This window comes from Musca autumnalis, unplaced genomic scaffold, assembly GCF_047663935.1.
Source record: "Musca autumnalis isolate F117 unplaced genomic scaffold, ASM4766393v1 scaffold_3, whole genome shotgun sequence".
In the NCBI taxonomy this organism is placed as follows: domain Eukaryota; kingdom Metazoa; phylum Arthropoda; class Insecta; order Diptera; family Muscidae; genus Musca; species Musca autumnalis.
The window spans coordinates 172,743,528-172,757,290 of NW_027411866.1; the positions used below are offsets into that span (position 1 = coordinate 172,743,528).

A 13,763-nucleotide genomic window follows, 5' to 3' on the forward strand; every position below is an offset into this window, starting at 1 on the left:
AGTAGCCTGGTGTTTCTTTCATATACGAAAGTCTCTTTTATTGAAATTAAATATGTTATGAAACCTAATATTTTATGACCCCTTTTTATTCCTTGTGGTTGGTTTGTTACTAAGACAACCATTATTGAAAAACAAGTCCTGTATGTGTTCTTTCCATGCAGGATATGCCGAAAAGAATAATTAAATTTATATTTATTATTATGTAGATACAAAAGACAGAAAATTTGACATCCCATGCCATGCCATATTGTTGTCCTTTTAATGGAGTTCGTTGCAAATAATTTACTAGTCACAGCATTATTTTAATTAATTTTATCCAAAAACAAAAGGAATTCATGAACACCAGGAGGCGGTATTGAAAATGAAGACATAAGGTTGTTTTCATTGAATGTAAATAAAGAAAACAGTTGTATTAGGGCAAGAAATTAAAGCTTAAATAACATACATTGTGGAAATAAGATTGAAAAAAAGGAGAGAAGATTAGACTATTTCATTCAAAGTTGTCGTAGAGGGGTTAAATTAAATTGAATAACTTATCAAAGGATACAAAACCGAAATACTTCTTAAGATGTGAGCCCTATAGCTTCCTGGCATACCTACCGAATATTTCCCATTAAACATCGTTTTAGTACTTTTCATACACATAAGTACGAATTTCCAAAACTACCTCCAAAAACTACAACTACATCTATCCTATACTCCAACAACAATCTTAGTTCCAATTCACAATTCTAGCTCTACCGTTTCGTCTAATACAAAGGGTACCATATTTAGTACCTTTTACTACTTTTCGTACTCTTCTAGTCGGAATTTCTGAAAACCCAGCCCCTTCGGAACAAAAGTGATCCGCACCCAACATTTCAATATCCTAGCTTCAGCCGCTTTGTCTGGTCGTTGATGAATTAATCAGTCAGTCTGTCAGTCAATCACTTTACGCTTTTGTTAATATAGATTCTGATACCACTATCATCCCATTAAAATAAGAAAGTTACCAGGTGCATTTCCTCCAGAGTCAAGACATTCATATCCCTTACACATATGGCATAGTAATAACATTTAAAAATATCCTTTCTCTTCATTACACACTCAAAACATCTCTTATAACTCTGAAGTGCTGCAACATTGCAACCATTATTGCCTTAAATTTCCAAAATGCATTAGCAGCTCTAAAAGGTTTTGGAAATTAAATATAATGTTCATAGCGCGTCTGCTGATGCTACTTTTGCTAATGTTTTAATGATGACAGCAGCACCCAATAACGATGATGAAAGACAATACCCCTTTTTCCATGTCACTATCACAGCCACCATCATTACATACAAAATACATAAAGTATCTGTGTGTACATTATGTGCACTTATCATAAAGGAAACCATATGTGAACCTGAACTAAATGGTGAGTGCATTTAATCAGTTGTGCTGCTAGTAGTCATCAATGTTCAAAACGTTGTCACTTACCCATCCCCGCACTCAGTCAGTCACTCAACAAATCCATCACCACTAACTAAATTTCTGGCATACCTTCCTCCAGCTACTTAAAATTCAAAATGAAACTACTGCACACCTTAAATTATACCGCAAAAAGAAGGCATGCCACACTTTATCGTTTTGGGTTTCATGGTACTTCGACGACTATTTCTTGCATTATTCTTAAGTTTTGCCTTTTAAAAATACATAAAATGCATTTTGTATAACAGCAAACAACCCAACGAACGAACAGCAACGAAACGACAACGGCATAGAAGCCTTCTAAAAGTATCATTTACATTGTAATCAAAAGAATACGAAGAAGAAGAAGAAGAAGCACTAAACATAATGTTTTGCATTATTTCTTGCCATAGTTTGAGTATGAGAGTGAAAGGAAAAACCATCAAACCTCTTTTAAATGACATAAAGATCCCAATACAGCACCACCACCCTAATGGTTATATGTATGTATTAGAGTAGTAGTAGCAGATGTTTTGGCGTAAACATAACAATGAAATCAACCGTAACATATTTTTAGTAATTTTATGCATGAGTCCACAGTGTAATGAATAATATGGGAACAAGACCTCATTCTATTTACATAACTCCCCCGCTTTTGCAGAATTTTAATTATAACATACATACCTATAAAAATATGTATAGCATATCATAACTAATTAATGTTTTAAAATGATGTCATGAAGCATAAGAGATAATAATTAATTACAATTTCAAGAAATGTGTAATTGTATATCTATAAGACGTAGGGTGACAGAGGGGATGAAGAATACCAAGGAACGGTCCTGACCGGCTTTAACATGGCAAAGCCCAGGATTTATCTTGGTCCCTCTCTCATCTCAGGTGGACACTGACCTCCCAGTGGCGTCACTTGGGGAACTGCATTTAACACCCGTTAAAGGTAGTGAGCTAACATGTGCCGCGCGTTCACCCATAAGAACGTTAAAAACTTGGGTTTGGGCGCCCTCCCCTAGAAAAAAGCAGCCTACTATGAAAAAAACGAAAGAAAAGAAAAGCAAACCCCTCTAAAGTTGACGACCCCCGCAAACGTTTTAAGGTCCATGATCTGCGAATCTGCACCTGGAATGTTCGTACTTTTTATAGAGAAGATGCAGTTTACGCGATGGCAGATGTACTTGAAAGGTACAAGGCCGATATAACTGCCATATATGAAATACGATGGATTGGGAAAAATGTCACAACAACACCAAAAGGTGACGCACTGTATTATAGCTGCCATGACAAAAAGCATGAGTTTGGTTGCGGTTTTGTAGTTGGTCGGAGGTTAAAACATGCTACAATATGAATAAAAACAAAATTCTTCAACATTAGCTTTATCTGCGCTAATGCTCCAACCGAAGACAAGGACGACCAGACCAAAGCTATATTCTATGAGCGCCTGTAAGAATCATGTGACCGTTGTCCTGCCCATGACATTAAAATTATTCTACGCGATTTTAATGCCAAAATAGGAAAGGAGAATATCATAGGCCCAACAGTCGGGAAATTCAGTCTCCATAGTAAAACATCTGACAATGGAATGAGACTGATAGACTTCGCAGCGGCAAAAAACATGGTAGTTAGCAGTACCAGATTTAAGGATGTCGATGTCTCCAGATCATGAAACAAGAAATTAAATTGATCACGTTGTGATAGATAGAAGACATTCATCGAGCGTGTTGGATGTACGATCGTTACGAGGAACAAGCATAGACTCGGACCACTGCCTTGTTGCAGCAAAGGTACGTACCCGTCTAAACGTTGCAAATAACACGGAATAACACGGACACAACACGGAAATTGGACATCGGTAAGCTGCAAACACAACAGATAGCCACAGCATATTCCAATCAACTGGCCCAATTGCTTAATGAAAGCACTCCTCATCCCGATAAAATATCATGACAAATGACAAAGTATTGCCCACTCCAAGCAAACAGCCGCAAAATCCATACTTGGATACCAGAGACCTCCACCAAGGAACCAATGGTATGACTAGGAGTGTCGTGCTGCTGCTGCCGAAGAGAAAAATGCGGCATATAGGGCTATTCTACAATCAGTAGCTCAAAAGAGAGAAATGGAAAAGCGGGAGTGTGAAAAATTTTAGATGTACATGAGTCAGAATGAAGTCCGAAAATTCTACCAAAGAGTGAAGCATCAAACTGATGGCTTTGGTACAGTCACATTCTCCTGTAGAGACCAGCAAGGTAATTTGGTAACTAATACAGATAGTATGTTCGGGATATGGAAAGAACATTTTTCCAAAGTAAAAGCAGCAATAAACCGGCTGAAGAATAATAAGGCAGCAGGAGCCGATGACCTACCAGACGAGCTGTTCAAATCTGGAGGCGACACGCTGATAAGGTGTATGCATCCGATAGTTAGCACCATCTGGCAGGAAGAACGTGCACCCGACGATTGGAACGTGAGCATCCTCTGTCCAGTCCACAAGAAGGGAGATAAGACTGTGTGCTCCAATTACAGGGGCATAAGTCTGCTCCCTATTGCATATAAAATATTATCTGGCACATTTTGTGAGCGACTAAAGCCTATCGTCAATGAAATAATTGGACCCTATCAGTGCGGCTTTAGACCGGTTAAATTCAACATTGAGCAGATATTTACCTTGAGACAAATCCTGGAAAATACCCTAGAAATGCAGATCGGCACCTTCCATCTTTTTGTCGATTAAGAAGCAGCCTTCGACAGTCCTATACGTTTAAAGGTGTTCCAAGCCATGTCTGATTTAGGTATTCCCGCAAAGCTCATTAGGATTTGTAAGATGACATTAACTGATACTCGGTCCTCAGTTAAAGTAGGAAAGTACCTCTCCGAAGAGTTTAATACCAAAATAGGTTTCAGACAAGGAGGCGGTCTGTCTACTGATCTCTTCAACGTCCTGCTGGAAAAGGTCATACGAGACGCGAAGGTCAAACGAAGTGGAACAATATACACAAAAAGTCATATGTCACTTGCTTATGCCGACGACATTGACATCATGAGTCAATCGGTAAAGGAGGTAACTAACACCTTTGCAAGAGTCGAAAGGGAATCTGCTAAAGTCCGTCTGGCAGTAAACGGCGATAAAACCAAGTTAATTGTATCACCGTAATACGTCCGCAGATCTCTCACCATCTGTGAATGTTGGTACCTACAATTTTGAGGTAGTAAAGGACTTCGTATACCTCGGCACCGCCATAAACACAACAAACAACATCAGTTGTGAAATGCGAAGAAGAATATTGTTGGCCAACAGATGCTATTTTGGGCTGAGTAAGCAGTTTAGGAATAAAGCCACATCTCGTCAAACAAAAATAACACTTTACAAAACACTGATACTGTCCGTCCTAATGTATCATTCCGAAGCATGGGTACTTGAGCAAGCAGATAAGGCGGTGTTTGGTGTGTTCGAGAGAAAAATTCTTCGAAAAATCTTCGGGCCAATCTGCGTTGACGGAGAACAAATCCACTTTCAAGTGGGTCCATCTTAATTAAAAAAAAAATCCACGCTTTTTTTGGTCCACCAAAATTATTTTAAAAATCCTCGCTTATTTGGGCCCCTAAAGTTATTTTAAAATTACTCGGCCATCCAAAATTTAAAAAAAAAAAATCCAAGTTTATTTGGGTCCCCCAAAATTAAAAAAAAAAAATCCACCTATTTTACTTTTTTTTGTAAGAAATCCACATTTATTTAGATTCTCCAATATTTTTTAAATGCAAGTTTACTTGGGTCCTCCAACATTTAAAAAAAAATTCACTTTTATTTTGGGTCCCCAAAAATATTTTAAAAATCCACTTTATTTTGGGTCCCCAAAAATATTTTAAAAATCCACGTTTATATGGTTTCTCCTAAAAATCTTTAAAAAATTCACGTTTATTGTCGTCTTTCATCCTTCTAAAATCGTCAACAAAATCCATGTTTCGTCTTTGGGTCATCCTAAAAATATTAAACAAAAACACATGACTATTGTCGTCGTTGGGTCCTCCTAAAAATATTACAAAAAATCCACGTTTGTTTGGGATCTAAAACAATATTTTAAAAATCCACGTTTGTTTGGGATCTAAAACAATATTTTAAAAATCCACGATTATAGTTGTTAGGTCCCCCAAAAATATTTTAAAATTCCACGATTATAGTCGTCGTTAGGTCCCCCAAAAATATTTTAAAAATCCACGATTATAGTCGGCGTTAGGTCCCCCAAATTTTTTTTAAAAATCCACGATCATTTGGGTCCCTTAAAATTTAAAAAATTTACGTTTATTTGTGTCCTCCAATAACATTTAAAAAATTCACATTTATTTGGGTCCCAAAAATATGTTATAAATCCACGTATTTTTGGGTCCTCAAAAATATTTAAAAAATCGTCGTTTATTTGGGTCATCCAATTTTTGAAAGAAATCCACGTTCATTTGGAACCTCCAACTTTTGTAAAAAAAATCCACGTTTACTTAGGATCTCCAATTTTTTTAAATGCACGATTATTTAGGTCCTCCAACATTTATAAAAAATCCGAGTACATGTGGGTCCTTCTAAAGTTAAAAAAATCCACGTTTATTTTGGGGTCCAAAAATATTTTAAAAATCCAAGTTTATTTTGGGTCCCAAAAATATTTTAAAAATCCACGTCTATTTGGGGCCCCTAAACCTATTTTAAAAATCAACAATCCTGCAAAATGTAAAAAATCCACGTTTAAAATTAAAACAAAAAATCCACGATTATTTTGGTCCTCCAAAATTAAAACAAAAAATCCACGATTATTTTGGTCCTCCAAAATTAAAACAAAAAATCCACGTTTATTTTGGGCTCCCAAAAATATTTATCTGATTTCTCTTAAAAATCATTAAAAAATCCAAGTTTATTGACCTCATTCATACATCTAAAATCTACTCAATCTACACTTCCAAATAATTTGTTTTTTAATTGTATCACTAAACCAATATTTTAAATCAACTGATAAATTTTTAATGAACTAATAATAAATTTCCCACTTTTTCTTTTGCAGATGGACAACAGCTACAACCGCCACGTTTTACCACACAACCATCATCGTCAGGTTCGATAGTCAGTGAAGGACGAACGAAAATTCTACAGTGTCATGCCTTAGGTAAGTGTTTTTATTAGACATTTGTTTGATTTCTTCTTTTTTTTTGGTGTTTTTTGCTGTCCTTTTATTCTGCTTTGTTTGTGGCATTGATTCGATATTATGACTTTTGGTTTTATGGCTCATGGGAGGCGTTGGCAAATTGCAAAACAAGAACAAAAAGTCCAAATGTATTTTCGCTTGAAATTGATACCGAGAACATAAAAAGTCCTTAAATTCCATTGTTTGATAATGATGTGGAAAAATAATATGAGCCTTTTTTATGTTGGTGAAGTTCGGGTTTTTTTCACTAGAATTTTCATGGCGTGTAAAACATGTTTCTTCAGGTGAAATCATTTCTCTAGGGTATTTCATTTGCTGTTTTGTTCACTTTTATTTTTCCTCTTTTTTCTGAGTATGAATTTATTATCATTGAGGTTGGGTGTTTTTCGTTTTTTTTTTTTTTTTTTTTTTTTTTTTTTTTTGCTTTCCTTTGCTGTACTTTGGTAACACTAATCCACACATATTGCTATATAAATCTACTTTCCAATATGATGAATAGTGTAATATAGGTTCCAAGAGGTCTATATGTATGAAACATTCCTGAAACTAGAAATTTCCATCAACAGCTTTTCCCATAGCCCCAACAATTTTTAAAGAAATCAATCAAAGAGGTAAACAGCAAAAGTCATTATTTTTCTCTTTGCTATTTTGCCCAAGGACCTTTCATTACTCTGCTGTGTTTCTCATTTCCAAGTACTTATTATTTTTTCTTAATGAAATTGTTCCTTCTTGTTAAGTTTTCTTCAATGTTTTCCCCGTCCTAGAGAAGAAGCCAAACAAAATCATTGCAGCAGCAAGAACAGACGAGAAAGAGAAAATATTTCAAGTGTAAACTTTTGGTATTGAACATTTCTTTTAATTAGAAATGTCTTAGAAAACTGAAACCTAAGGACATTACTCGTACTTTTGCCTTTTTAAGGCGACAAAATCTCTTATCGAATGACATGAACTGTGTTAATGGAATTTCTTGAAGGTCAAAGGAGCAATCCAAGGAGGCTAAATGCAACGTGACAGTGTTAATGGTATTAAAAGAAATTTAATATGTCTATTTAATGGTTGTTCATTTGCAAAAGCGAATCGTTGGCCTTTTTTTAAGAACATCATTAATTTAATTAAATTTATTAAGACATCTTACGATATTTTTATTAACAACAAGAATTTGTATATCACCGTTAAGATAAAGAATAATATCTTTTAAATTTTCTAATATTAACTGACAATTCTACAGTCTTCTATTATTTCTATTCAATGACTGGCAACAGCCGCTGCCTATCTCTTCTAGTCTATTGCACTTTCCATTGAATTTCTAATGAATTTCTCCATTATATTCCTTCTCCAAATGATGTTGTTTCGAAACATTGTCGTTGGAATACAATGCTTAACACTTAAAAGCTTCTTTTCTTTTTATTGTGTTGACAATCAATGGCAAAAATTGTGCCACCAACAGTAGCCAGAAAATCCAACAATAATAATAACGGCGGTATTAAAGTAAAAACAAGCGGAGCATAGCCTGTAGAATGCTGTTTACTCCATTGACACATTTTCACCATAATCACACCACCAATCATTATAATTGAGTTCCCATTCTTTTTCCCCAACAAAATACATATTTTCCATAAAATATTTCCACAGAGGTTCATTACCACCGCCACCTGGTCGGTTACGCGGCGATTGCTCATTGCAACCGCTGCCCATATTTTTTCAAGTATTTAATGAAATTCCTCAAATAATAGTGTTAATGATTGTATATTGTACATTGATTTAATGTTGACTTAATTATAGAAATTTATTTATAAAACAATTACATACATACACAAACCCAAGCACACTGCAATACCATTAGTGTGGCTGCAATGTGGATTTATCGGACATTGGAGAAATCACATATGAAAATATTTATTCATTGGCTGGAGAAAAATGTATTATGGATATATGATTTAGTGTTTAGGAAAGATAAGATAGAATTTCAAAGAGAAAGTGGTCAATACTTTCCCCCATAGACATCGAAGACTTCTTGAGCCAAGGTCAACTACTGATGGGTCCATGTTTGATAGCACTGTGCAACATTTTTAAGGTGATCTTGTGCAAACAATTCGAACTGAGGATTTTTTGAAAGTACAGACCGAAACGACAAGAAACCCTAGTTGGGTTTTGTTGTGTCAGATCCAGCTCGGATTTTATGGCCCCATCTAAACATGGTTAAATATTGAGTTTTTCAAGAAATTCGGGGCTATATCTCTGAATCCAATGCGAATCTTCTACTGACCTCTGAAGCAAATTTGTAGATAAGGACAAGAATAAAATATTTGGAGAAGTAATGAACTCGAAAAACTACATTTATTGCCTCAAATTTCAAAATATATGCAAAAGTTCCACAATTTTTATACATTTCGCACCGTATCTCCAAAACCATTAATTTTTTCTGAATATTTTCGTATGGTGTGGTGTGGTGGTCAATAAAAATATTCCCTGCAATATAATACACAACTCTTCAGAAAATGTCATTGTCATTGTCAATGGTGTGGTGTGGTGGTCAATAATGTGGTGAGATCCGAAATGCGAGAATAAACTGTTGGTGTGAACTGTGGTTGAAATACGTGTTGTAAAAGATATGATGCAAAATACTGCTGAAACAACATGAAGTAAGCATTTTAGAGTTTCAGAATGTTCTAAAGAATTGTTGAGAACTTTATTTGGAAGATTTTTGCAAAAGGTTACTTGATTCAACTCCCAATAGTTTAGCCGATACTGACAGAATTTCAGCTATTATGTAAAATTTTCTATATTATATAGATTTTGATGCTCTAGATGGAGTTTTTCTTATGTGGTTTTTTCAAAAGATAAGTTCTACTAGTTTAGGGCTACAATATTGCTAAAGACAGCAAGGCCAAATTTCTATTCGTTTCTGAGATAAAGGCCTGACAAAGGCAAAAAAGTGTAGATTTAGCCCGGTTTAGATGAGGCCATAAAATCCAAACTGGATCTGACAGGACAAAACCCTACTAGGGTTTTTGTAGTCTAAATATGTACTTTCAAAAAATGCATACTAGAAGTTGTTTGCATTTTCAGTGTTGCATAGTGTAGATATGAATTGATAGTTATGAAACAAGGTGGGTCTAGCGTTGTTTAACATTGGAGAATTGACATAGTCCTCAATAATCTCTGCCACTCTCATCATAACATACTTACTTAATTACTTAGCTGACCCATTACAGAACATTTGTTCCATAGACCGAACTAAGAACAGATCTCCAATTCTCTCTGTTTAGTGCTTCGCTTTCTGGAATACCGCGCCTTGTCATCTCTTCATCCACTTGTTTGCGCCAACTATTCTTTGGCCTGCCAATTATGCGTGCACCGCCATGTGGCTCGAATATGTACGCCTTTTTAGCGGGTTCATCATCGCTCATTCTTATTATATGACCTAGCCAACGCACTCGCTAAATCTCGATACGTTTAACTATATTGATGTCGTTGTATGGCAGATACAGCTCGTGGTTTATACGACGTCGATATTCACCGTCAACGCAGATTGGTCCGTAGATCTTTCGAAGAATTTTTCTCTCAAACACGCCAAGCACTGCCCTATCTGCTTGCACCCAGGCTTCGGAACCATACATCAGCACGGGTAGTATCAGTGTTTTGTAAAACGTTATTTTTGTTTGACGAGTTGTGGCTTTGTTTTTGAACTGCTTACTTACGCCAAAGTAGCAACATAATTCTTCTTTTTATTTCACAACTGATGTCGTTTGTTGTGTTTACGGCGGTGCCGAGGTATACGAAGTCTTTTACTACCTCAAAAATATAGGAACCAACTTCAAAAGTTGGTCCGACCTCAATGGACGTATTGCGCGTCGACACCATCAACTTGGTCTTCTCGCCGTTTACCGCCAGACCCACTTTAGGAGATTCTCCTTCGACCTTCATAAAGGTATCGGCAAGTAACATGTGGCTATTGGTGTAGATTGTGCCACTTCTTTTGACGTTTGCCTCTCGTATAACCTTTTCTAGCAGGATGTTGAAAAGATCACACGAAAGGCTGTCTCCTTGCCTGAAACCTCTTTTGGTACAAAACTCTTCGCAGAGGTTCTTTCCTATTTTAACTGAAAATCTTGTGTCAGTTGGAGTCATTTTACAAAGTCGAATGAGCTTTGCGGGGATACCAAATTCAGACATTGCTTGGAATACCTTTGAACGTAGCAGGCTGCCGAAGGCTGCTTTATAATCGACAAACAGGTGGTAGGTGTCGATCTGCATCTCCTGGGTCTTCTCCAGGATTTGCCGCAAGGTAAATATCTGGTCAATGGTGGACTTGCCAGGTCTTAAGCCGCATTGGTATGGTCCAATTATTTCGTTGACCATGGGCTTTAGTCGTTCGCACAATATCCCTTACACTATCTTGTAGACGATAGGGAGAATACTTATGCCCCTATAGTTGCTATAAAGATTTCTCAACTTTAATATTGGAAGACTGCCATCCGTCCATCACGTTCTGGCTCATCAACAATCTCTATTCCGACAATGTCACAGTGTCCCAGTAACCCTTAGAAAGTTATTTCGTTCTGCAACCTTCATAGCTGATCTACACTTATATCAACAACCTTGGATTTGAAAAAGCGGGATTTGAGTGATAATAGCCTGGTTATCGACAAGCACCACTAACGTCTTCTCTAAACCCCTTAAATGGATTTATATCAGCTTCACGGTATTTAAAATAGCTAGACTTCTGTTTGGAAGATGGTACAGACCTGATTCAAGTTATACAATAGCCTGACATCGACAAAAGTTAGTTCCAGTATTCTCTTCCGTTTTCGATCCATTTATATAAATATTTAAGCTTTATGGACTCTTTGGATGGACTCTTGGAATCAAGATCTTAGCCGCCCTGAAGTAAATTATTCCTGATAGCAATCACTGATCTCCATAGGGATTTCCTTTGTAGAAAAGAGAATAGTATCTAAAACGCGACTTTCTCCACATCTACATCTTCGTGAGCCTATAAATGATTCACGCTGCAGTGTTTTCAATTAGAATCTATACATCTTCTCCTTCGTTGACTTCTTCAAGACGGGACTGACCACCGCACCTACATGGTCAATGAGGCGGTCCCATTCACAACGGCTGATGTTACAATATCATTAAATCAGCATTAGGCCCTGGCGGTATCTCCATGGTAATGTTGAAACAAGTGGATGTGCCGGAAGTTGAGTACCTTACTAAAGTTTTCAACCTGTCGTCAGCTAGCAACATCGTGCCGATGTCTGGTAAATGGGCAGGGTGGTCCTGCTACTAATGCCAGGCAAGTAAGCCAGCATAGGCTAATCGTAGAGCCCGATTTCGCTTTTGTTTCCCGTAGCAAAGACTCTTGAGGGTTTACTTCTCCCCATTATCAGAAATAGCTATGCAGTTGCCAATCATCAGCAAGGGTTCCTAAGCAGCACAAAACTACAACAGCGCTACACACCATCTCCACACATATTAGCCTAGGACTCAACCAGAACATGACGTGCGATAGGACAGAGTTAGAGGGGTCTGATTTATCAAAAGCCTTTGTATCCCGCACTGTTTGACGACATCAAGAAGACTACCCTCCGGCCAAGTTTAAAGCGCTGGATAATCAATTATATGTATGGTCGCCAGTCGCACATGGAATTCAGGAACAAGAAGTCGAGGCACCGTAGAATGAAACGGGAAGTAACTCAAAGTGAGGTTATATCTTCGGAATTGTCTAACCTCTACCTTTTATGTTTGACACCATCAACAGACGGCATTGAGATAGTTACGTAGGGGGATGCTTGTTCAATGTTGACGTCAGGTGCCTTCCCTAATGTCATTTGTGAAAGGTTAAAGTCCTATTTGATCGATATGACCACATTTTTCCACACGAAGATATAAACATATGTATACGCCACTAAGTCTACAGTCTATCTATTTGCCACATGGACTGAGAAGATGAAGCTCCCATTTAATGTGCAGGTCGTTGGATCAATAATTTCGAATACTAATTACCCAAAGTCCGTGGGTCACATTCGATAGGTTATAAAGTCGTCCGCTAATGTCACAGCTATCTGCGGCAAACTGAAAGTAGAAAAAGTTCTCAAGTCCTTAGCCGGCAGCACTTGCGGTGCAGACAACAACCTTGAGCACCACATATAAGGCGATAGGTCGATCTGCGGTAAGCTATGCAGCACCATTACGGTCCGTGAATGTAAGTGCAACGCCAGTATTCATATCTTTCAGAACGTAGCTCTGAAAAATTCAGCACGGTGCCTCCTCAAACCATCAATGGCATCTACATGAGCAGTCAAGGACTCCAATATAAGAAAGAACCTCTAGATCAGCAAAACTATCAAACCGGTTTGGATAGTATTCACACCTATTCAGTCGCAGATGCCGTAAAGAAAACCCGTGTGATTACGGTCCCCTGAGTACATCCCCCATTTATCGCAGTTGAAGGACGTCAGCTGCCACGACAAACTAAAGTTGTTGGTTTGGCTCAAATATGTTCAGGATGGTGCAGCCGTCTGAACTCCTACAGGACAAGGATTCATGACACCGTGTAAAACATTTACCCAGCATGCGATTCCTGCCCACACGACACTCTTTTCAAATGTCCTGTCAAATCTACGCAACTAACTCTAGTAGCTTTGTGGTTACTACCAATAGAATCAGCCACATTTCTAGAGCAGGAGATAGGGCCTGAGCCGGATTGAGGAGGAAAACGAACATACAATAATAACATATGTTGTAACAACAAAAACGCGTGGTGTCCGGACTGACAATTTCAAAAAGATAAAAATTTTCCTTTTATTCACCACAACGCATCGCTATTGGTTGATGTTGTTTTCACACTAAAATTCAATCAAAATTTATCGATTTTCCGGCGATAAAAAAAATTGTCATATTGACAAAATTCAATAAAATTATTTGATCACAAAGTAAAAATACAAATGATAAAATATTTCACCTATTGACAAAAATATTTATCAAAATATTCGGCATTTTGATTGATATGTCAATATGTGAAAAAAATTAATAAATATTTTGGTCAATATTAAAATTTTATTGTATCAAATGATTTTATCGAATTTCGTCAATATGATACTTTTTTTATCGCCAATTTTTTTCTTTGTA

General features: G+C 36.9%; 1 protein-coding gene across 20 annotated transcripts in view; it reads left to right on the plus strand.

The window, feature by feature from the left end:
* Window positions 1–13,763, plus strand: part of sdk (sidekick cell adhesion molecule) — a 459,794-nt gene that overhangs the window by 240,737 nt on the left and 205,294 nt on the right. For all 20 annotated transcript variants that reach the window (XM_073975479.1, XM_073975482.1, XM_073975481.1 and 17 more), the window contains one exon: window positions 6,489–6,590. In XM_073975479.1, coding sequence (XP_073831580.1) covers window positions 6,489–6,590 — 102 coding nt within the window. The remainder of the gene's footprint in view (window positions 1–6,488; window positions 6,591–13,763) is intronic.